This window comes from Hemibagrus wyckioides, linkage group LG02 (assembly GCF_019097595.1).
Source record: "Hemibagrus wyckioides isolate EC202008001 linkage group LG02, SWU_Hwy_1.0, whole genome shotgun sequence".
NCBI classification, from domain to species: Eukaryota; Metazoa; Chordata; class Actinopteri; order Siluriformes; family Bagridae; genus Hemibagrus; species Hemibagrus wyckioides.
The window spans coordinates 14,502,340-14,528,699 of NC_080711.1; the positions used below are offsets into that span (position 1 = coordinate 14,502,340).

The 26,360-nt window shown below is 37.7% G+C and overlaps 2 protein-coding genes across 3 annotated transcripts; one reads left to right on the forward strand and one right to left on the reverse strand.

Annotated features, from left to right (window-relative positions):
• The first annotated feature begins 7,643 nt into the window (after positions 1-7,643).
• On the forward strand, positions 7,644-9,024 carry rasd4 (rasd family member 4). The gene has a single exon (XM_058415492.1). It carries the CDS (start codon positions 7,844-7,846, stop codon positions 8,468-8,470), a length of 627 nt encoding a protein of 208 aa, XP_058271475.1. The 5' UTR covers positions 7,644-7,843; the 3' UTR covers positions 8,471-9,024.
• A 187-nt stretch (positions 9,025-9,211) lies between these two features.
• On the reverse strand, positions 9,212-25,643 carry LOC131369053 (phosphoribosyl pyrophosphate synthase-associated protein 1). 2 transcript variants are annotated; one of them, XM_058415473.1, is made up of 11 exons: positions 25,264-25,643; positions 22,506-22,558; positions 22,034-22,100; positions 21,640-21,812; positions 20,746-20,861; positions 20,188-20,243; positions 18,929-19,074; positions 18,150-18,188; positions 13,729-13,799; positions 13,071-13,217; positions 9,212-11,860 (listed from the first exon to the last, which is right to left on the reverse strand). In XM_058415473.1, the coding sequence occupies exons 1-11, from the start codon at positions 25,344-25,346 to the stop codon at positions 11,702-11,704; spliced, it is 1,110 nt and encodes a 369-aa protein (XP_058271456.1). In that variant the 5' UTR covers positions 25,347-25,643; the 3' UTR covers positions 9,212-11,701. The 2 variants fall into 2 exon arrangements, with proteins under 2 accessions (XP_058271456.1, XP_058271464.1); XM_058415481.1 differs by lacking the exon at positions 18,150-18,188 and having other exon boundaries at positions 25,264-25,639.
• Positions 25,644-26,360: the final 717 nt, after the last annotated feature.

Genomic DNA, 26,360 nt, shown 5'->3' on the forward strand with positions numbered 1-26,360 from the left:
TGCTGACAGCCGTAAAGAACAGATTGTCTGAGGGAGGAATGGAGAGGATAAGACGAGTGTCATCAGCATAGCGGTGGTATGAAAACTCATGTCAAGATATCGCCTCACCAAGATAGTGTATATAAAAGGAGAACAAAGTCTTATGGTTGACTTTGTCAAAAGTTGCTGAAATGAATGACAGTTTGGCTGATCTAGTGGCATGACCCGCCTCTCAGTGATGGTCAGATGGGTAATTTCTGTGCTGTGTGTCTTTGAAGCCACTGGATAGGATTTTACTGCAGTTTATGTATATAGGAACTGGCCAAATATCCCTACAAGGTCAAAATTTGCCACATATTCTTATCTAGGTGAGGACATTTTGTCCCAAACAAGATATTAACACACTCATTCACACATTAGGGACAATTTAGACCAACTACTGGCAAGGTGACAAGAAACAATAACCACAGCTACAGATCAGAGCCTAGTGATTTAAGGCACCAACACTAAAGTGTGCTGCCTTATTTTATACTACTACTTATTTTAATGAATTAAATAATTTTATTCTAATATCCTATGTTCTCCTGTTTTTCTCTCCTTCTCACTAATATTAATACAATGGTGTTGTTATTATAAATGTTCTCTACACATTATGGAAGTTTTAAAATCAACAGTTTGGTCCACATGGCTCTTAAAGATCATTATATTTCCCTATGAGAAAATACTTCAGAAAATTTTTTGAAAATTCATGGTCTGTTATTTTCAGGTACAATTAAAAGAAACAAAAAATACAAGCGTGTACAGGCTTCTGAGGATTGGGTTAAAGGTCATGGGAATAAAAGACTAGTCAAGCGACACACTATCATTATCTCCAGTATAATTGCATTCAGATTTCTCTTCTAAATGAAGCACTGAACCACAGTTTCTGTTCATTATTTACCTGAATGTTTCAACAAGAACATCTTCTACAAAAACTATGCACCACACAATACATTTTACTGTTATTTTCGGTTCCCATTGTACAAACACTAATGTATCCTAAATACACCTGGTGTCCTATTGGTAAAATTCTGCACTTTAAATAGGTTTTAAAGGTACACACTTTTCCAGATTACTAAACACACAAACATGTACCTGAAAGGTAATCATCTGCAGCAGAAGTACTATAAGAAGCTTGTAACTGGGGAAAAATCCAATCCATTAGAATGTTGTTAATCCTCTAAAGAAAAGATGAGCTATGCCTCATAGAGTGTGTCTCTATATAGACCAACCTACTGTCTTGTCAATATAACCAGATGAGGTTTTTCCTCCATATAATTTCTGACATCTCCCTTCAGTCCAAATGCAATATTACAATACACGTCATCCACTCCCTTTTATTCATATTTGCTATGGTACTGTAGCATGTTGTCTTTTAATATTGTGTGTGTGCCTTGTAACACTGAACCCATAACCTGGAGACAGATGATGAGTGGTATAATATAATATAATATAATATAATATAATATAATATAATATAATATAATATAATATAATATAATATAATATAATATAATATAATATAATCAGTTCAATTCAATTCAATTTTATTTGTATAGCGCTTTTAACAAAGAGCATTGTCTCAAAGTAGCTTTACATGAGAAAACAACAAACATATAAACAGACAAACAGACAAACAGTCCTAGATGTTATCCCAAGTGAGCAAGCCTGAGGTGACTGAGGCGACTGTGTCAAGAAAAAACTCTCCAACCTTGAGAGAAACCAGACTCAAAAGGGAACCCATCCTCATTTGGGTGACAGTTGTGTGATGCCGATATAGCATGTGTAGAATGCTATGTAAATCAATAAGGAGGTTGTTGTCCACAGCGTTGCTTTGAATACCCCAATCCTCACAAAGCAGAACCCGGCCGGAGCTGCTCCATCTCCGGATGCCACTGGAGCCGGCACAGTCTCTGTATGCCTCGGGATGGGTAGAAGAAGGGAAACAATGGAACAGCATTAGTGTAGCTGCTGTTCATAATATTAGCAGCACTAGATGATAATGTGCATTTATGTGGTGGATTGTAACGTGTTAGAAGACTGGCTAGATACGTGGGAGCTAAACCAATTAGAGCCTTGAACGTAAGTAGTGCTAATTTATAGTCAATTCTAAACTTAACAGGTAGCCAGTGCAGGGATGATAATATTGGGGTTATATGATCATATTTTCTTGATCTGGTAAGAACTCTGGCGGCTGCATTCTGGACTAACTGTAGCTTGTTTATTGAAGATGCAGGACAACCACCTAATAATGCATTACAATAGTCCAGTCTGGAGGTCATGAACGCATGAACTAGTTTTTCTGCATCAGATAGAGATAAAATGTTCCTTAGCTTTTTTTTGGGATATTGGATATATGACATAACATAACGTTGTTTTTACGGCTGTTCCCTATTTGGGGTCGCCACAGTGGATCATTTGGTACGCATGTTTCAATTTGGCACAGGTTTTTATGCCGAATGCCCTTCCTGACGCAGCCCTCCTATTTAATCCCGGTTTGGGACTGACACTGAGAGTTAACTCTTCAGTGGCTGGGTTTGCACCCTGCCCGGTAATCAAACCTGGGCCACGGCAATGAGAGCGCTGGATCCTGCTGCTCGACCACCAGGGGAAGCCATAATAGAATAGAATAGAATAGAATAGAATAGAATAGAATAGAATAGAATAGAATAGAATAATAATAATACACTCACACACAGGTTATAACACAGGTAAGTTTGAGGAGAATCTCTAAAACAGCCATGTACACCTGAACCAGGAGATTTTGTAGTTATCATAGAAATAACAAACATGATTTATATTCTTCGATTTATACTTGCTCTTTCATGATCTGATGCCATTTCAATTATCCACCCAAGAACACTACATATATCAGAATCGTAAAACATGCCATTTTACTTGTTTATGTGTAGTAATAATACACAGAACAATAAAATGATTATCCTGCATTGAAGAGCTGCAGTCCTATCGTCATTATGGTTTTATTTTCAGAAAAGTGCTTCAATACTGTTAGCAGTAATAGCAGTGGGGTTCAGGTGCAACACTGACAGAACCACAGCGAGTGCAATGACAAATCTGTGATAAAAATACTTCAAGATTACTGAATACTTTAACATTAATTAAGTGGTAATAATTCATTTGCATGTTACTTGAAACTAAACAATAATAATACACACAATTTTTAAGCAAGTGCCTCTATTGTAGAATGTTTGGGTAATGTGAAATATGCTTGCAATAATTTGTGACTATTTTTTATGCATTTAGAAAATATCTGTCAAAAATCTGTAAAGCCTCCCTGATAAATCAGTTCAATATAACCCACTTTTACATTTACACTTGTATGCAGAAGCCTGGGCATGGGCCAAATGACATATTTTGTTGAATTCTTAAGGGGAAAATTTTTTTCAAAAATGAATGCAGTTATTTTGTATTTCATGAACTTAAAAAAAAATAATTTTGGCATGTGCAAATATTTGGACCTCCTACTAAAGTTACAGTGTTTTTGGAAAGATATCACAGCTGTGCAAATGTTTTTTTTTTTAAAGCCAGTCAGAAGTCACCCACTCGTCCTTGCAAAACTCTTTTAGTTCTGAAATATTCAAGGTCCATCTTGCATGCACCCACAGATATTCAAGTCAAGTCAAGAACAAATAATGTTTAAGTCAGGAGACTATAAGAGCCTTTCCAAAAGCATATTTGCTTCCAGAATTTGCTAATATTTACTGGAATCCTTTCTTCTGTCTACGTGTGCAATTGTTCCTGTACCAGTGGCTGCCGATTAAAGGCCAAAGCATAATAGATCCCTGCTTAAAAAACACAAAAAGTGATCTTTCATCAAATACTGTAGCCTCGTTTCTTTAAACATGCCTTATTTTTTTACTTTATTATTTCACAGCAATTGTTTCTAAAATGACTCTGGCTTATCAAGTTTTGCATACAGAAGACACTAACTTTTTGGATGCAGGTATATATATATATATATATATATATATATATATATATATATATATATATATATATATATATATATATATATATGCAGGTATATATATATATATATATATATATATATATATATATATATACACCTGCATCCAAAAAGTATATATACTTTATATACTTATATACAATATAGTGTATATATATATATACACTATATTGCCAAAAGTATTCGCTCACCCATCCAAATAATCAGAATCAGGTGTTCCAATCACTTCCATGGCCACAGATGTATAAAATCAAGCACCTAGGCATGCAGACTGTTTTTACAAACATTTGTGAAAGAATGGGTCGCTCTCAGGAGCTCAGTGAATTCCAGCGTGGAACTGTGATAGGATGCCACCTGTGCAACAAATCCAGTCATGAAATTTCCTCGCTCCTAAATATTCCACAGTCAACTGTCAGCTGTATTATAAGAACGTGGAAGTGTTTGGGAACGACAGCAACTCAGCCACGAAGTGGTAGGCCACGTAAACTGACGGAGCGGGGTCAGCGGATGCTGAGGCACATAGTGCGAAGAGGTCGCCAACTTTCTGCAGAGTCAATCGCTACAGACCTCCAAACTTCATGTGGCCTTCAGATTAGCTCAAGAACAGTGCGCAGAGAGCTTCATGGAATGGGTTTCCATGGCCGAGCAGCTGCATCCAAGCCACACATCACCAAGTGCAATGCAAAGCGGAGGATGCAGTGGTGTAAAGCACACCGCCACTGGACTCTAGAGCAGTGGAGACACGTTCTCTGGAGTGACGAATCGCGCTTCTCCATCTGGCAATCTGATGGACGAGTCTGGGTTTGGCGGTTGCCAGGAGAACGGTACTTGTCTGACTGCATTGTGCCAAGTGTAAAGTTTGGTGGAGGGGGGATTATGGTGTGGGGTTGTTTTTCAGGAGCTGGGCTTGGCCCCTTAGTTCCAGTGAAAGGAACTCTGAATGCTTCAGCATACCAAGACATTTTGGACAATTCCATGCTCCCAACTTTGTGGGAACAGTTTGGAGCTGGCCCCTTCCTCTTCCAACATGACTGTGCACCAGTGCATAAAGCAAGGTCCATAAAGACATGGATGACAGAGTCTGGTGTGGATGAACTTGACTGGCCTGCACAGAGTCCTGACCTCAACCCGATAGAACACCTTTGGGATGAATTAGAGCGGAGACTGAGAGCCAGGCCTTCTCGTCCAACATCAGTGTGTGACCTCACAAATGCGCTTCTGGAAGAATGGTCAAAAATTCCCATAAACACACTCCTAAACCTTGTGGACAGCCTTCCCAGAAGAGTTGAAGCTGTTATAGCTGCAAAGGGTGGACCGACGTCATATTGAACCCTATGGATTAGGAATGGGATGTCACTTAAGTTCATATGCGAGTCAAGGCAGGTGAGCGAATACTTTTGGCAATATAGTGTATATAGGTAAAGTTTCCTGTTGATGACACTTCCATGCAGATCATTTTTATATAAAGGGATCATTCCATTCAATCACCATCATTTCTGTGTCAGCTAAACCTTCCTGCAGGTCATAATGTCATATTAGGGTTTTGGATTGCCTTTGTGGCCAGCATACAAACTGAAACAAAATTGCCATTTTTTAATGATGTTTTTATGATATCATAGTTTTATAGCTTAGTTTTAGCTTTATACTAAGTGTGTTTAATATATATTAATTTTATATATGTATACGTATATATATATATATAGTGCACATAGGGCGAAAGGCAGGGGTATACATATATATATATATATAGTATGTGTATGAGGAAATGAGCACAGAATTTAACAGATACCCAATACAACCCATTATGATCTATGCATCCACAGAGGGACAAACATGATTTAAAAATATAAATAAAAATCCATAAATCCCAGAAAAGTGATTTAATGTTGTCTCAGAGACCAAGGAGCAGGTGAGTCAGAGGAAGAGAAATGCAGGAAAATGGGCAATCTTACTTTTGTCAAGAAAGAAATGGCTTATAATCAAGCTTTCTGATCAGATATGATTGACGTATCCATAGACAATACAGTGTGTGTGTGTGTGTGTGCGTGTGTACAGATTGTGTAAGGGGGTATAAAGCCTACCTTAGCAATGACTCACACAAGAAACTGTCTGTGTGGAAAAAAAGCTCCAACACCGCTAACAAGCAATGTGCCACTGCTGTCATTCTCTATAATTGCTCTCAACTTTCTTTTCCATCATATTGTCCAGTCTAAACATAACACTAAAACACACCACCAAGCATCACTTACCAACAAGCATCTCATCAGTATTTCACCTGGATATCAAGAGACTGAGTGGTGAAAGAATTATTCGGATAGCAAGACTGATTGCTCTCATCTTACTGTAAAGAAATAACTCCTGATTGAGACAACAACACCTTTGTTTACTATGGCTCACTAGTGAGCTGATTTAATTAACTCAATTCAATTTATTTGTATAGCGCTGTTAACATTGGGCATTGTCTCGAAGCAGCTGTACAGAAGTATAGAAACAGAAAAATTGTAATTAGAGAACGTATAAAAAAAAAATAACTGTTCGGCAAAGAAAAAAAAATAAATTAAACACTCTTCTGTATCAGTTCTTCATTGTGAAGCTTTAAACAGGAACTAACATGACAAGTTGTACCTTCGATGTTATTTGATGCCAAATGCCAGGCGGAGATCGAGTTCACACATAGTTCCCTTGGAGCAAAACTCATTCAAGTGGACAAGAGATGTGTTTGCTTTTAAACTACACCAGTTTCTGATACAAAAAAAGCCTCAGGGTCAGAAAAGTGTGAGTTAAATTCAATTGAACCTAACGTGAGCTTGAATGTTTGAGAGCTAAATTCACTAAACGTGGTGATTTATAAGCCCCAATACATTCAAATACGACCGAAAATATTCCAGTAAACATTGACTTGACACACAATACATCCACCCACACACACACACACACACACACATACACAGGTTAGTCTCAGGTATAAAGCTAAAATGTTAGTCTAAATAGTTAACACCTCTTTTGTTACAGATTATATTAAATAAGAATTGCATGAATCTTGTTAACCTTCTATTAAAGCCAATGTCTAACAAATACAGCTGCCTTTAATGATGTTACAGCCATAGATCCTCACCCTGTCTCAGATTTGCAAGCACAGTACTGTAAAAAATTGTCTATTTTGTAGCATAATACTCTACATATTTCACATATATGGAAATCTAGCTTTCTGTTCAGATTGGTGAACTCTTTGTCTTTGCATCTGGTGGAGTCAAACCTGATATTCTGTGACTCTCTCACTGTGCATCTTAATCGTAATCACTACCTATTAAAACTTCAAATTATTTGTCAGACAGAACATATCCATATACACATAATAAGTAAAGCGTAACTAAATGTCTCCTTTGAATCATATATAACGGCAAAGCCTCTTCATTAAATACATGAATCTGAAGCACCAAAACACATCTAGAGCTTTTCACTCCAGCCACTTCTGATTTGATCATATTCATAACATTTCTCATTTGCATACCTCTCTTCAATTGGTCACAGAGTAAATGATACGGACCGCTGCTGTAAAGCAATTGGACGAGAGCTCAGGAGGAGCGCAAAACCGTGATTGAGAAAATCTATAAATAGTACACACAGACACCCACAGACACAGAAGCACCTGTCAGCTGTATGCCATGCATTTCTACAGCACATCTCAGCATGGGTTTCATTCAGCAGCAAGTGCTAAACTGAGTTTCGTGAAGAGCTCGAAAAGGTTCTGAAGCTTATCTCAACGTTGATGAGGTTCAAACTAAAATCTTACAGGAACTAACCAGTCCATTAAGTTAAGAGCAGCATTCAGAGAGCATGTCTCTGGACGTAAAGGAAAAGAAAGAGGTACGGCTGGTGTTCATGGGAGCTGCCGGCGTGGGAAAAACAGCTCTAATCCAGCGCTTTTTGCAGGATCGGTTCGAACCGAAGCACCGGCGCACGGTGGAGGAGCTCCACAGCATGGAGTACGAGGTGGCTGGCATCAAGGTGACTGTGCACATCATGGATACGAGCGGCAGCTACTCGTTCCCAGCTATGCGCAAGCTTTCCATTCAGAATGGCGATGTCTTCGCCTTGGTGTACTCCGTGGATGACCCCGAGTCACTGGAAGCCGTCAAGAGTCTGCACAAGGAGATCCTGGAGATCAAGGAGGACAAGTTCACACCAGTGGTGGTGGTGGGGAACAAAACAGACTGTAAGGGCGACAGAAGGGTAAATGCCGAAGATGTCATTGCCACCATGGAGCTGGATTGGAACAACTGCTTCTTGGAAGCCTCGGCGAAAGAGAACGACAACGTGCTGGAGGTGTTCAGAGAGCTGCTGCAGCAGGCCAACGTGCCAAACCGCCTGAGCCCTGCACTGAGGCGTCGCCGAGAGACCTTCCCCAAGAACGCAGGAGCACGGCCACCCATGAACAAGACCAACAGCTGCACCATGTCCTAAAGTTCACAGGAAAGTCCTCTCCATGTTTTAACCCTTTCAAACACAGCATCATCGTGATCATCTCAGTACTGACATTGGACAAGATGGAAAGTGCTGATAAAAAGGGAGGTGAAGAAAAGAAACCTCAAGCCTCATATTATGAGGGAAAACCAGGAACTGCTGATTGTTTGGAAAGAATATGGCAAATCTTTTCAGCCATAAGTTGCACTGAACTCTGATGAGCGCTCACTGTCAAGTGTTAATCTGATGCAAGTAGACTCTGGTGGACAAGCCTGTAAAAAAATAGTCTAATAACTAGATCCAGCTTGTGTGGACTGTAGTGTGAACATAAAATCCATTCAAATCCATTTTGTTTTGAAGGTTGCTTGTATAAAATGTGCGTTGTTTTAGAGGATATTATTGTAACACTGTACTGAGCCTTGGTTCTTGTAAAAAAAAAAAAAAAAAATCCATGAATGTAATGAAACTCATGTAGTTTTGATATTCTAGAGTTAATTATGTTACACATTTTTTTATGTTTTGTTACAGTACAAATAAATATTTACATGATCAGATGTCGGCCTGATGACTTCAATGAAGCACCACTGAAAACACTTACTATACTATTAATGTGTCTATAATTATACAAGTGTTTATTCTCTCATTTTGATAGAATTCATCCATATATATGTATATATTTAATAGCAATGTTAGGTTTAATATTAATTACCAAAGTGTCATACATCAACATTATAACCAGGGTGAATGAATAAATTTTATTACGATATTGTTCATATCTAATACCAAGGGAAGAACAGAAAGGGGAAGGAAATGCTGCTCATAAGTGATGGCCAGCAATCTTCACAGTTCTTGAATAGTGAAAGCTTTAGAAAAGGCAGTCTACTACCATCTAGTGGACATTCATCCAGCTTGCATCTCCTCTGCTTGTGCTTGGCAGAAGGCCCTGATTGTTTAGTCAAAGCAGAAATAAAATGACAGGGAAGGGCATGGTTTGTTAACCAAATGCCAACTTTCTCTTCTCCTATTCGTATTGGGATGTTGGTTGGTTCCTATTGCTTCTTATACTGAAGAATGGTCTTTAGAGAGAAAAATAAAAAATAAAGAATGTCAGGTTTCCCATTCTCTGTAAGGGATATTCTTATCCAGACAAACCTACCAAACACTACAAAGTTTAATCATGTTAAATGCATTCAGACCCACAAACAGGTCAGGATGACAGATTTAGCATGTCTCTTTCATTGTTATTCACATACCAGTTTCTGTAGCAACAAGTAAAGATATAGAATATACCGCTGCTTTCATGCGATCTGTAACAGCGCTATATCATGCCCTAGACTAAGCAGTCAGATCCAGACATACACACAGACTGACCGAGATGCCTGTCCACACTACACCTACTTCATACAGCACAGACAGTTACACCGACACACAGTTACACACAACACATTTCCCCTTTCTGAGACAAGGTGTATTGTTCCCCTGAGCTGAAACGGGAAGTAATATTAATGTCAGCACTGTACTTCCTCTTAAAAGTCTGGTTAAAACACACAGCTGCCTATCTGGTTCACCTGGGTCAGTTTGCATTTGACACCCAGACTGCTTGAGCCTACCACACGCAGGTGAGTCTTAAACATAGACAAAAACGGTTGCGTTTTCTCAAAGCTCTTAATTCTTTAAACAGGTTTAAATGTTGTGAAGCTTGACCACTTCTTAACCTATTATATAAGACTTTTATAATTACATGCTGAGTTGAACTATGTGTTGAGGAAAGAAGAGTAAAAAAGACATTATTGCTGCTGTATTTGGAATTGTTGTAAGGTAGCAAGTACCCTGCAAAACTTATACGAGTCGATGTCTTTGCCCCTTGACTTGGTCTAAGCTCCTCAGTGTCCCCTCAGAGTTAACCTGAGGAGTTCTGAGCAAGTAAAGGGTCTGTGACTAAATCATATAGAGCGAGCTCCTGTTAGTGACCAGTCGGAGAGTGTTTTAATTAGTTCAAACTCTAAACGGAGATGACCACTATAAAATGTAAAAAAAAAAAATTCACTATATGAACAAAGCTGTACTGGAATGTGAGGAATGGGATCTGTTCAGGAGGACTGTGATTATATTGAACTGGTATATGGTGATGATAATGGTGATGAGTACAGATGATATATTTCAAAGAAAGTGCTCATGGTTAAAGGTTTCTGATTCATATGTACTTCAATAAAGACACAGTGAAGCTCTGAAAAATTCAGCCGTTTTCTTTATTTACAAAAATATGATTATAAATCAACTTCAGTGACAGAATTTCACAAAACAAAATCATCCGTTTTGAATAGTTGGAATGTGGCCCAGATGAGCTGGGGAAGGCCAGCAGATAGAAAAAGAATAACAAGGAACTAACTTTGAATACAGTTGCCAAAGCAACTACTGTTGCTCTCGCAGAGTCACACTCACTCACCACCTGTCTAAATGCCACACAACAGGAATGAGCTGTGAACAGGAAGTGGAAGTGATGGGGGAGACGTTGCAAAGAACAATGTGAAAAGTGAGTGCTGAATGTGTAGAGAAACAAACTGTGATCATGTCGATATAAACTAATAAGAGTCTATAAAGAGCCTGATAAATGTGCACAAGACCTAAAGTATCGGAACACAACAGTAAGATGACAGAAACCACATGGCTTGGATGCAAAGACATGCACGTTTTTTGTTTTTTTTTGCTTACATTTATGGACTTAAGAGCTATCCACTCTTATAATAAACAAATCATCACAATGCTTATCTATAGCTCTAGAGTTTTAGGTCACATTGGCTCACGCACTAATTTTTTATTTCATTAAAGCGCTTTCTGAAATAAACTATAACATTTGCGTATACAAATCAGTTCTGACCGAATGCCACTTATCTGGCAGGCTACTTCAGCAAAGCATCAGGACTCATATGCATATGTATTAGGTGCTGCTGCAGCCTTTTAAAGCTGCATCGCTTATAGTAGTGCAGAAGTGCTAAAAGAGACTCCCTTCATATTTTAACAGTGACTGTCAGTTCCTAAAATGTAACTTAACTTTGTGTTTAACCTGGCCTCAAACGGTTTATTTCTTATAGATTTAAATAAGCTAATATTATTGGTTTAAATAATACTTTTGAAAGAAAACCTGGCACTCCTAGCACATGCAGAAGAGGAGGAAGTACCTCCTCTATGCTTTGTACAGACGTCCCTTCCACAGTGAGGTCACAACTCAGCCTAATCATCTACAGTGATGTTGCGAAACAGGTAGGCCATGGACTCGCCGTTGTGGATGCGGCGGATGGCTTCGGCCAGGATCATGCTCACGTCCACTGTCTTGATCTTCGGGCACTGCAGCTTCTGCACCTCATGTGGGACGGTATTCGTCACCACCACCTGTAAATAAAGTAGTCCACAGAATTATCGTCACCGGAAAATGGCACGTGATCACTTCAGCTCAATCATACAGGAACAAACAGATACTGTGCAGTGATGACTATTCTGATTTAAATAAATGTCTATTAAAATACATGTCTAACATTGGTTGCAGACTCTTTATAGAAGGCTCTGGGTCCACCCTTGTATGCAAAATGTGTTAAACTCCTTTATGTTCTTAGGTTTGTGGATTTCCCTCTTCAATTCAGACCACAGATTTTGCAAACTGTGTTGTATTTCTTTAACAATTTCTGTGTTCATTTAAAAGTATGTTTGGCTCACTATCTATTGTAATGTTTGAACCTTTTGGCAGCGGCAACTAGGTTTCTATTCTAGTACTTAAGCTAGCATTAAGCCAGCGATTTTCCTCAAGAGCCACAAAAAAAAAAAAAAAAAACCATGGTGCTTTTCCTTAGACAGAATTACAAGGAACAGCCAAACATGATGAAAATAAAAAACTTTGTTTTATTTAGGCCTCACAACATATGATGTTAATCCTAATGGTGCTTGGTTCAGGCACTGCACTTTTCTTCTTTTACTTCTTTCTTCCAAACAGCTGCTTGTTGATAATATAAAAGTGATAATGTAAATTCTAAAACTGGGCACTTTCCCCACCCCATTCACTGTCATGCTTACTGTATGGGGTGACTGTGTTAAAAAATAAGAATGTGGCAATAAATGTGGAGGTTATTAAAATGTATTTTTAACGTAAGAAACATGCCTTTTTATACATGAGTAAACATTTCAAAAATATAATGGGATTTCTGTAATACTGATATATTTAAAAAATATTTTTTTATATACATTACCCTGCCTACCTTTTTAGCTACTTGTTTATCTAATAATAAAGTATGTAAAAACCAAGGTTGTGCTTTCATATCCAAGGGAAAAAAGCAATTACATGTGTAAACTACCCCAAATTGCTGATGAACCGAGAACCAGCTTCCAAAAGTCTTGAAACAGGACCCAAGTATGAAATGAACCCCAATAGAAACGTTCTCAATTAGTTTGCATCCACGGGTAGATTGTTCTCTTACCGGTAATCTCTGGCACAGCCATGCCTACATTGACATGACATAGCATTCATAATTTGTTCCTGCATTTAGATTCACGTAACATGTCACTTGGTTATATGGGGAAAGTGAGTGTGTTAAAAAAACAGGATAATGACCTCGTCTATGGCAGACTCCTCGATGAGGCGTGGCGCATCGGCTGACAGCAGGCCATGGGTAGCCATGATGTAGATCTTATAGGCTCCTCTCTCCTTCAGGATCTCGGCTGATGCCACAAAGTCTTCCACGTCATCAATGATGTCATCCTAGATGAGGGTTTAAAATAAGTACAATATACTTTTACACACATGATCTGACCTCTGAACTAGGGAGCTGAATGAAATGCACCCATGGGCTTCAGATACGCCATATTATTCAGATACACCATGCAAGCCATCAGATTCTTCAATGGGCATGTAATATATGGCAGGTGTATCTGCTCTCATCTTGGTAAACCACCGAAACTACTGTGGGTGAAATTCAGGAAGATAACTAGGAACTGGTAGCAGGCCAGGCCATAAATAGCATGTCACAAACAGTCACTTGTTTTGTACTCTGTATTCAAACACACACACATCTGTCATGCAGCATATAACTTATAGGAATTTATCATTTATGTGAAGGCAAAGGTTGTAGCTAACAAACAGACAACTCCCTGTTATAAATTTTTAAAGTCTTCACCTCAGCTTTGGCCATAAACTAAAATCAACAATGATACTGCCATTAACCTGACATCATTAGTACAGTAAATACTCGGAAGAAAAAGGTGCATCTTACGATAATGATGGCGATGCGTCCTCCAACATCTCCCACCACTGTGATGGGTGGTTTCTCCTTGGCCATCATTACTAGAAAAAGAGATTTCAGCAGGTTTTCATTTTCATTCTTAAAACAGGAGGTTGTAGAGAGGGATACCATCATATAAAAAAGGCTTCAGAGTCAGTGTAGATTGGGTAAGATGGATCCAAGCATATGTAATATTCTAAAATAATTAATGCCTAAACTATACAAAATCTACCATTATCCCTTCTTATACCACAGAGCTGTTTAAATCTTGAGTCAGAAGGTATTAATTTTCAGTGGTAGCTTAGTGGTTGAGGTGCTTGACTACTGAATGGAAGGTTGTGAGGTCGAATCCCAGGTCCACCATGCAGCCACTGCCGAGCCACTGAGCAAGATCCTTAATTGCTTGATTGTATAAAACAATGAAATAAATTGTAAGTTGCTCTGGATAAGGGTGTATGGTAAAAAACGATTCTGATATAATTCAAATGTTAGGTTTCTATTAATGATCTCATTCTAATAAGTTTCTCTCCTTGCGTTTCATGTGATGTTGCACTGTGTAGTTCCTGCCATTTTGAGGAGCGAATACGGAACTGACGACATTATTGTGATTGTGTGTGTGCTTCAAAAAAGATGGTTTTCATTTAATCATGCATACTGCCCTAATCAAACTGACTACATACATCTTCAACAAACAGCACTGTAGCAGATCCTGTCATATCAACATAACCTCCCTATAAAGAGAAACGTTTTTTTCTCCTCTTGCTGAAATACTTTAGGATACTTTCCGCCCCCAGACAGGAAGAGCCGGTAGGTTTGTGTGCTCATAAATGCTTTAAGATACTGTACACTCTGTAATATGGAGCATGTTGTGTAGGTAGATACAGAGAAGGTACATAAGAACACTATCTGTTTCAATCAACCATTTATTCTCTTCCAAGGTATCACTTGCAGGAAGTGAACTCAAAGCCCATTTTGTAAGTAAGGGGCAGTATGAGATAAAGAGAGTGTTTTACATAAACAATATAAAAAAAATGCCTCATAAGCTTCCACCAAGCATTGGATGTTAAGCTGAATTTATTCATCTCATTATTTTGAAGAGAAAGAATTCATATATATATATATATTTATATTTTGTTTCATTTTTATAACCATGAACTACAGTTTTTCTGATAGCCTTATTTACATAAATAAAAAAGTATTTAAATGAGTATTTAAGAAGCAGGAAAGAGTTCATGTGAAGCAAACCAGGTTAACACATGATAACATGACAATCGTTATGAGGTTTCCAATATATATATATATATATACACACACAAGTGTGAAAATCAAATTTAATTGTTGCTGAAATGTAATTCAGTCAGTATGGCTTTAATTGTGGTTTCATTCAAATCAAATCTGTATGCAGCACTGTGTCCCTTTGCGCCACCTTGTGGTGAGTTCGTGAACAAGATTTCTATGTAAATGCCATGGCAGCAGCAATCCGCACTTCAGAAATGGGAATTTTGGTTGTTCGAAATTTAAGGGGAGTGTTTCTGTTGTGCAGCAAATTCAGAAATGCAGTACCAACTATGGCGAGCACAACAGAATAACAGTGACTGAAACACAAGGATAGTATATCTATATTCTGTCCACATCCATCCACCCATTTCACTGTACATTTAACTATCACTACATTTAACACTATGCTGCTTACATGCTTTTATATTTTGTATTACATTCTTATTTTCTTTTTACACTTGATATTCTTTTTATTTTAGATTCTTCTTTTCTGCTAGTGTATTTCTTATATTTTTATATTCTAGTTTTACATTTTTATTTACATTCTTTCTTATATGTTTATATTCTAGTTTTACATTTTTATTTACATTATTTATTTTATATTCTAGTTTTACATTTTTATTTACATTATTTCTTAGATTTCACATACTAGTTTTGCATTTTTATTTAAATTGTACTTCTTATATTTTATATTCTAGTTTTACATTTTTATTTAAAATGTATTTCTTATATTATTAGATTCTAGTTTTACGTTTTTATTTAAATTGTATTTTAGATTTTATATTCTAGTTTTACATTATTGTTTAAATAGTATTTCTTATATTTTATATTCTAGTTTTACATTATTGTTTAAATTGTATTTCTTATATTTTTTTATTCTATTTCTAGATTTTTATTTACATTATTTCTTATATTTTATATTCTAGTGTTACATTGTTATTTACATTATTCCTTATATTTTTATATTCTAGTTTTCATTTTTATTTACATTATTTCTTATATTTGAATCATTTTAGCTTTAAATTTTTATTTAAATTGTATTTCCTATATTTCTATATTCTAGTTTTACATTTTTATTTAAATTGTATTTTTATTTCCATCATAGGACAGTCACAAAAAAAACAACAACATTTCACTACATGTCGTACTGTGTATGAAAATGTGACAAGTAAAATGTGTTAAGTAATGTGACAAATAAAATTCTAATTTGAATTTGAGTAAACAGCTCATTCACAGGACTTCAATGTTGAAGGTTGCTCCACATATTCTAATATAAGGGCTAATAAATACACAGATAAAAATATTGTAGCTTTAAAAGAGACATTTAGTTCATGTTTATTAAATGAGTTTTGGGAATCAGCAATTTTCTGCCTCTTTCAAACAGAGTACAATGATTTCTAGTTTCACAGTAACATGACAAACTGTATCATGTTTTTTTTTTTCTTTTCTAATTAATGCCAAGAAAGTTATAACTGCTGTAATGCATGGACCGTCCACAACATTAAAAGCAACTATAAAAGGTTAAAAACATGATGCGTCATTGATGAACAAATAAGAAATTGTAATTGTTCATATTGAAATTGCTGTGGTATAAGAAGAATACAACACTTCAGAATGTGTTGCTATTGTCAAATAATCAACTGGGCTGTATGTTGGGCTGTGTCATACCTCTCAAGACTCTGATCATTTTCCTAGAACAGCATGCCCCGTTGTGTTTTCTTCCCTACTTATCAATCTTTGAAAGTCGCCCTAGTCAGTTCGAAGTGCCTGATGGTTTTCTTTGACGGTTCCCATGTTACCCCACCTACAATTCTGGCTACATTAGTAACGGCAAACTCATTGCAGCACATGCCATGCAGAAATCAAAAACAATCGTTGTTTTTTTTGTCCAGTCATGAAGGAGAACGTATCGAAGAGACTTATACACCAAAGTCTGCATATAAGATGCAATGGAAAAACCTAAGATTTATAACTCGAAGCCAGCAAATCTGACTGGGACTGCTAAAATTCAGGGGCTGGTCAATACTGCATGGTCATTCTTAATTTATATTCAAGCCTTCTGTCAGAGCAAAGGCACAGGAACAGAGACAACCAACAAACACACTTGCACACCTGAATTAGGTTTAACACACAGGGGAGCGATTAAAAAAGTTAAACATGCCATCAACACATGCCTTTAAACTAGCGAGGCAAAATACAGCCATTTGCTTGAAGATGAGTCTGTAAAGGAGTTTTGAAAAAAGGAGAACATGGCCTTTTCTTTTACAGCTAATTGTCAGTTCATCTAGAAAAAATTAAATAAACATCTGTTAATTGTACTTTTCAACACTGTTAAAGTACTGAAGATGCTTTCAAATGGTCCTAGAAATGCTTGCTTAATTCTCAGCCTTGTATTATCAGACTATTTATTTTCTGGAGTTCTTTTCCTCAAGGTCATGTGTTTCCAAGGCCTTGCATAGGTCTTGGTTCCAAGCAGCTAGTAAAACAACTAGTCTAAACATCTAATCTACACCGTTCTCCACAAGCAGGCATGATGTGTTGATTAGCAACATTTAGGCCAGATCAAACTTAAACGTGTGTGTGTATATATATATATATACACACACACACACACATATATACATACATACACTATATATATATATATATATATACACACACACACACACACATCTCGGGCATTAAATGGATTAAATGGTTCCAATCGTTCAAAAAGATGATAATTACGAAACAGCTTTTAAATGAATCACTTCATTTGAGGTTTCTCAATCCTGACAGGAAGCACTCTGAAATGTGTGTACACCTGCCTCTACTTATAGTAATCAGTGCAAAAATAAAGGAAGTTGATTACACATCTGCTCAAACTGCTAGATTTGTGAAGACCAGGCAAAATGACGTACGGAACCGACTAAATAATTGTGCATGGAACAAAGTGATTTGAATAGGTAAGAAAGTTTGATCGTCTCAAGACTATGACCGGAAATTTTCAATTAGCATTTCTATGCATGGAAGGAGCACAGAATGCTTTTGGCTGCAGGTATTGAGAGGCCTCGGTTACTGCATGCATGCACAGAGGAACCATTGCAGTGTGGTCACTGTTGTGATCAGAAGCAAAAGAGAGTTAACCATCGTACTTGGAAGCTCTATGCCAGGGAACGGAGCTTGTTGCTTGCCTATTATCAACAAATAAACACCACATTAAATAATGTCCACACAGACAGCTCATAAAACACGGAAAGATGAGAGCGAGACTTCAAAAATCCTCAGAATCCACTCAGAAATGAGCTAGCCTATTTAATCAGTACTATTTACTGCTGATGGTGTAGATGTTAACGTTTTTGTAGTACATGTTTACTTTGTATATCTTCAGAATATAGCATTGTCTTTTTCCTCTTTTTTTTCCCATAAATGTTGTTATATGGACTAGTGCAAAACGTCTAAGAACACTAATAGTGTATCTCTTAGAGGCCCCTCTGAGAATTGTCCAAGTCTACATGACATATACAACAAGCACAAATGAAACAGAATTAACTGTTTAGCAATAATAATTATACAAAACCAACAAAGGAGTAGTCCCAAAAGACATTATGAACACGTTAAAATATTTTTTTTTTAGGTTTTGGACATTTCCAATCATCACAGGAATTAGATGATGACGTGTGCTTTAAATTGAAATATTGCAAAGCCGTGCAGGAGAGTGCTTCAGAAAGGCTGTTAGTATGGAGATGCAAGATTTTGCCCTTATTAACACCCCCCTTACTGCAGAGAAAGCATCTGTACCCAATACAATCAATATCCACATATTTAAGTAGCGGCTCTGCTAATAGTCTTTTGGGGAAAACCGTCTATGCTAAGGCCTTGAATAATTCTGTTGCTCTGAGAAGGTTTATTTGTCTGTACTGGTGAGTCTTACATGGCAGCTCAAGGCCTGGGTGGCCTGTAGTGTTGCGCACACAAGGGGGAGAGTGTCGTCCGTCTGCCATGTCTGATTCAGAACATTGAGCCTCCCCGTGAATTACAGCCAGGCCCAGACGCAGACGCTCCGCATACGACTGAGCCCTGTGATCAGCACATACAAAAAGAAAGGTCTCTGAAATGAATGTAAAGCTGCTAACAGTTCTGGAAATGTGAAATGTTCAATTTAAATGTATTTGAGCATAAACAGCTTCAAAACACATCAGAATATAATGTGTGCAAATATAATAGATGCAACAATTAAAAGAAAGCCGTACATTTTATAAGCTAAGCAGTAATCAAGACCTGTACACAAATACACAACAACTAGGTTTCTTAATATAAACTATTATTTTACAAATATCAATAAAACTTTTTCATGGATTCCACAAGACCTCTGAAGATGTGCTGTTGTACCTGGGACCAAAATGTCAGCAGCAGATCTACGCTGATCAGGCATAACATTATGAGCACTGACAGGTGAAGTGAATAACACGTGATTAAGTGATTAGCTCCTCATCATATCACCTGTTAGTGGGTGGGATACACAAAGCACCAGATAAATATTTTGTCCTCAAAGTCGATAGCAAAGGCAACTTGGAGGACTTAAAGGACCTGCTGCTGACATCTTTGTGCCGGATACCACAGCCCAACTTCAGGAATCTAGTGGAGTCCATGCCTTGACAGGTCAGGGCTGTTTTGGCAGCAAAAGGGGGACCAACACAATATTAAGCAGATGGTCATAATGTTATGCCTGATCGGTGTACAAGCCTCCATAGAATGGACGTTTTTGTCTAGCTCATCCCACAGATGCTCAATTGGATTGAGATCTAGGGAATTTGGAGGCCAACTCTTTGTCATGTTCCTCAAACCATTCCTGAACTGCATCTAGCAATCACAATTTAGCCCTTGACAAAGTGACCTATATCTTAATGCTTGCCCATTGCTCCTGCTTCCAACACATCATCTTTGGGAACAGACTGCCTAAATATCACTTGCTGCCTAATATATCCTACTACTTTACAGGTGCCAGTGTAACAAGATACATCAATGTTACTCCTAGTGGATTTTATGTTATGGCTGATTATGCAAGCATAAAGTATAGTGTGAAACAAAATAGCATTGTTCCTTTATTATTAAAAATCTAAAATATTTAAACAGAATATACTGCATGCAACACATACTGTGACCATTTAGAGGTTCAACTAGGGACAATACCTTTTTGCAGCAGAGGGAGACTTTGCAACAATGATGGCATTTCTGTAATCAGGGACCTAGAAGAAAATACATTTTACAAATAGCCTCAGGATATTTAGGTGTATGTTGACTGTGGTGAGGAATTTCACTCGAAAGCGCTTTTCACACTGCACTTAACCCTGTGTCTGAAGCACACATTTTTGCCCGGGGTTATGAAACACTGATCAGAAGCAATGTTACACAGGCTTTTGTATAGTTGATCTTGCAGTGTGAAATGATGCAGTGCTAAAATCAGAAATTAGAGGATTTGTGTGGCAATATTTTTTTTTCTCATTGGTGGAAAGCAAGAGATAAACTGATCACATGATGCATCATGGTTGTTGACAGAGCAAATATGCAAAAGATATCAACACAGGGTTTAGGAATGCATGTAAGATTATGAATACCCAGGATTAACTGTTAACCCTGAGTAAAGTATAAGGTGTGTGAAACAGGATTACGATTAAATGGTTAACCCGGGGTTTAGAATAAAACCAGGGTTAAGTATTTCAAGAATCAAAGACCCTAAAGTTAACTTACCTCTTCTTGAATGTACTGTAGAAGGAATGGAGAAGCACGCAGGTTATCAACCGGGAAACTGAAGAAACCCTGGATCTCCTTCTGATGTAGGTCCATAGTGATGATGTGTGTTAAACCTGATTAACAGTGACATTTATAATGAGTAAAAAAAAAAAATTCCAGTGAGAAAAATCTCATTTCATAAAAGCAATCTATTTCATTGAGAAATTAGTGCAAGAAAATTAAATGTAAAAGAGAAAAAGGACTACACAGCAATTCTGTTATTATCCTCATCGGTAAGCACTCCATATACTACAATCCCTTAATCCTTTAATAGACAAAATAAATAATACATTGTGCACCATTTTCCATTTTCCCCTGAACCCTTAGAACCCTAGAATATTTGTAATATTTTTCATTATACTGTTTTATGATATGAAAAGGAACGTTCGGCTCCCGACACTAAAATTTAATTTAATGCTTTTAATATCACATAACTAACATATCACATTAAACTAAACTGCTCATCAAAGCTGAAACAAAAATGTCATGCAATTATATGTTTATTTCACTACATGAAGTACACAAGACTTTATTTCTAACACTATATAGTGCACCGCATACTGTATAGTACATATATATACATATTATATATATGGGATTGATTGGCATAGGATTGAACCAACCAAACCACCACTTTATTTTGTGGCATAAATAAAATTTGGGAAATATTACTACTAATAATAAGATTGAACATTTTGTCTAATCCAAATCAGATTACGCACTTTTGCACAACAAATTAATCATGATTTGTTATTGTCTTGACAGTTTAGAAATGGAGAAAATGGAGTGTTAACACAAATGGACTTCAGTGGGTTCTACAAATAAAAGCTGTAACCACAGGCTATTTGATACCTGCTTTGGCGAGCATGGATGCCAACAGTTTACACACTATGGATCCCCTCTTCCTCATCTTGCACTGTTTGCTATACGGAAAATAAGGGATAACTCCGATAATGTTTTTGGCGCAGGAGGTCTTGAGTGCATATGCCATGACCAGCAGCTCCATGATGGCCGTGTTAACATCTCTGCAATACAAATAGACACCGGATCAATCTAATTATATTTCCAGTGGAACTCATCATATTGAAATACTTTTTTACAATTTGTGCATTAAATCAAGTTAACCAGAATTGCCATTTGTAAAATAGTTCAATGCTACAGATTACAATCTATTCATATTTCATATGCATTTAGACTTTGAGATTTAGGTCTTACTCTCACTTGCATATAGAAAGATGTGCCTTACCTGGGAATGGTCTGGATGATAAAGATGGTTTGGCCTCGAACAGACTCTTTCACATCAACTCTAGTCTCTGGGAAAAAGAGAAAAAGGTCAAATACAGTTGGATTTACAAGTGGGGTTATAAATTTACATGCATTTTGCAGAACATTCATATATATATATTTTTTTTTTCAAATAAGAGGGATCATAATAATTTTGATGCTCAAAAAAGCAAAACACAACATTAAGAGCCGGGGGGGGGAACTCGAACAGGAGATGATAGGTGTTCATTTTCTAAATAATTAACATTTTGCAGATTCCACAAGGCATATCTATATAAGCTATAACAGCTTCAACTCTTCATATATGACCACAACTGTAACAGACAGATGACGCTGCAGTTTATAAGAATAAGAAGAAAGACTGTGTCATATTTAAATTGCCAATATTCTCATTATGTATACATAAATCCTACAATAATGGAAGTTGCTTTCACCTCTGTTTGCCTCCTGGTAAACAACAGACTTGCCCAACTCCACGCCAAGACGCCTGAAGAGTCAAAAAGAAATCAATTTTATAGTGGGCATACCGTTACATGGAAAACAGCATGGCTACAAGAAAACTGTTCCAACATAGATGAATACATGTTTGGGATGAATACATGTTTTCTAAATCCTATGTCTTAACCACAGTCTCATAATATCAGAGCATTGTTGAATAGAGATGCATTACTAGCATTAACTGCTTTATCCCAGGAACACAGGAGGTAAAGGCAGGAATAAACCTGGGATGAGATTGCACACTGGTTTTATTTTTCTTTCTTTCTTTACAGATGTAAGATTCAGCAACAACTTAGAGCAAGAGAATGAGGTGGTTTCTTTCTGAGAGAGATTTTATAAGGGGGTTATTGCAGTGTTGGAGCTGCTGGTGAGGCAAGACTGCAGGTGGTGCAAGAGTGTGCGGTCACATATGAAACTTGTGGAATATAAAAGGACATGATGACTAAAAGAGCTGTTAGTGCTGCATTTACCACATTCATTCATTCCTTTCTCATCACAATTAACTACTTCATCATGAATAGGGTCAGGGTTTAATTTTGTTTATATTTAGACGAAAAGCATTATGTGCAAATGATATATAACAATAATTCCGGAGTGGGCCAGATTGCTAAAACTTTCAGCAGAATTGAAGAGGATTGGTCAGGATTTCTTCCTGAGCTTGCAGAAAGTGGATTTAAAAACAACAGTCACGCACACACCTCTACTTTAAGAGGTAATTATTCCCTGTAAGACATTTGGTGCAATGCATATTTTGTCCATTAGTTGGAAAGGATCCACAGAAAACACTAACCTAACCTTCCCTACCATGTCGGTGTCACTGTCATTCAGGAGGTTTCCATGCAACCAAATAATCTGTTAGTAATCAGTTTGACAGCTCAGTCAGATTGAAAAGCCTTTATGTAAACAGGTCAATCGATCCGATTGAGCTTAAGCCAAATGAAAATTCAATCGGATCTGAAATAATCCGGTAAATTATCAGTGTAAACGCTTGAATCTAGCTTTTGTCAGTCTGATTCAAATATACCTAGCATACATGCGCAGTGATGTGTACTGTCTGTTCATTTACTTCTTACATTTCAAACTTGGTGTCTGGTGAAGGGAAAATGGTCATCGTAGGAGACAGAATATATCTAATGCACATATAAACAAATATTTGAATCGGACCGCAATGTTTAGGGCACATACACTATATTGCCAAAAGTTTTGGGACACCCCACCAAATCATTCAATTCAGGTGTTTTTCAGGGGTTGGCCCCTTAGTGTCAGTGAAAGGAACTCTTAATGCTTCAGCATACCAAGACAATTTAGACAATTTCATGCTCCCAACTTTGTGGGAAAAGTTTGGGGATGACCCCGTCCTGTTCCAACATGACTGTACACCAGTGCACAAACCAAGGTCCATAAAGACATGGATGAGTGAGTTTGGTGTGGAGGAACTTGACTGGCCTGCACAGAGTCCTGACCTCAACCTGATAGAACACCTTTGGGATGAATTAGAGCGGAGACTGTGAGTCAGGCCAAAACTGGGACGTCTGCTTTTATATGAACATGAATTTAATATGGAGTTGGTCAGCTTTAACAGCTTCAATTCTTCTGAGAAGGTTTTCCACAAGGTTTAGGAGTGCGTTTATGGGAATTTTTGACCATTGCTCTAGAAGCACATTTGTGGGGTTAGGCACTGATGTTGGAAGAGAAGGCCTGGCTCGCAGTCTCCGCTCTAATTCATCCCAAAGGTGTCGGGTTGAGGTCAGGACACTGAGTTCAAGTTCCTCCACACCAAACTCACTCATCCATGTCTTTATGGACCTTGCTTTGTCATGTTGGAACAGGAAGGGGACATCCCAATTTCATGGGAGCATGAAATTGTCTAAAATGTCTCGGTATGCTGAAGCATTAAGAGTTCCTTTCACTAGAACTAAGGTGCCAAGCCCAACCCCTGACATTAATGACTTGGAGGGGTGTCCCAAAACTTTTGGCAATAAACAGTATGGTCAGAATCTGCATTCAGATTTAATTTATTCACATAAATAAATAATAATCTGTGGATATAAACATACCTATTGATGGATGGGGAAAACAAAGGGATGACAATTTTGCATGTTAACAGATGAGCAACAACTTGTACACCTACAAATGGACGTATTGTTCCAGGTTTACCTGATAAACTGAAACAATAAGTCTACTGAATATAAAATGTCTAATAAAGTGGCCACTGAGTATCCATTTGTATATAATGACATGGAGTTTTTAATTCCAGAAAGCTGTGGTGATTTTAGATCACTGATATGTGTACTTGTCATTATTTCCACATATGATGCCATTACTGGACATGAATATTCTGTTTAGCTCCAAAACAAACATGACACCTAGCTGAACGGTGTCGCTAGCTAAAGGGTCACAGTTAGCTTGTCCTGTGGAATGACGAAGGGGTTTAACTGAACTCATAGATTAAACCACACACTTAACTAGCTGTTTTCATATTAGTACTGTATGCCACAACTAATTAGCTATTTGGCTAGCAATCCTACAACGACCAGCTGCAAAGCTGGCACGTTATTAACTGTTAATAACGTCCTGGCTATCTCACGGACAAGGTTAGTTAGCTATCGTCAGTGTTGTCTGGTAAACTACTCAGGCTGTGTAGTGAGTTTATATGTGTGTGTGTGTGTGTGTGTGTAATAACAGGATACATACTCCGTAATCTTCTTAGCCAGCTCGGTGCATGCCGCAGTGGAGTTGGCGGAGAAGACTCGATAACCACTCTTCGGCACGTTCATTCTGAACAAAAGTAAACGCTTTCTAATAATTTTCTAACAACTTTGTATTATAAGGTATTCCGTCAGGATGAGAGAGTAAGATTTTATCTCTCTTTTTGTCTACTGTTGAATGTGACGAAGCCACAATAAGCACAGTGACATTAAAACTTCAGAATAAACACCAGAACAAGACCCTTAAGCGATACAGATATAAAACCCTGTTCCAGTTTCCACATTCTGCGGTTGTGTGTTTCCAAACAACCAGTCGTTTATTTTTCTTCTTTTTCTACCCCAGGTTTATGCTGCTACCAGAGACAAAAAGCCCCTTCACTGCCGCCGGGAGGTTTGGAGAACCGCACACAGGACTGGCTGTGAATATACACCGACCAGGCATAACATAATGACCACCTGCCTAATATTGTGTTGGTCCTCCTTTTATGCATTGTGCATTTTCACACCTGTCTATCAGAGCCAGCATTAACTTCTTCAGGGATCTGAGCAACAGTAGCTTGTCTGTTGGATCGGATCACACGGGCCAGCCTTCACTCCCCACGTGCATTGATGAGCCTTGGCCGTTCATGACCCTGTCGCCGGTTCACCACTGTTCCTTCCTTGGATCACTTTTGATAGATACTGATCACTGCAGACCGGGAACACCCCACAAGAGCTGCAGTTTTGGAGATGCTCTGATCCAGTCCTCTAGCCATCAGAATTTAGCCCTCGCTCAAATCCTTACGCTTGCCCATTTTTCCTGCTTCCAAAACATCAACTTTGAGGACAAAATGTTCACTTGCTGCCTAATATATCCCACCCACTAACAGGTGCCATAAGCAGTGTTATTCACATCACCTGTCACTGCTCATAATGTTATGCCTGATGACAGTCATGCATATCTGTCATTCCTATTTACCCCATCCAGCCATGGAAAGGGTCATCACAGCTCCCTACAGACCGGATGTTCTTTACTTAGCAGACATTCATGAGCGTGGATGTCCTTTGGGAGTGAAGGACAAAATGTAGTTGATTGCAGCATAT

Coding starts and splice junctions, on each gene's coding strand:
- LOC131369053 (XM_058415473.1), bottom strand. CDS start 25,346: ATGAACGTGCCGAAGAGTGGTTATCGAGTCTTCTCCGCCAACTCCACT. Junction 20,244..20,745: donor TACAGTACATTCAAGAAGAG/GTAAGTTAACTT, acceptor ATTTTCTTCTAG/GTCCCTGATTACAGAAATGC. Junction 13,800..18,149: donor CCCTGGCATAGAGCTTCCAA/GTACGATGGTTA, acceptor CTCTTTTTCTAG/TAATGATGGCCAAGGAGAAA.
- rasd4 (XM_058415492.1), top strand. CDS start 7,844: ATGTCTCTGGACGTAAAGGAAAAGAAAGAGGTACGGCTGGTGTTCATG.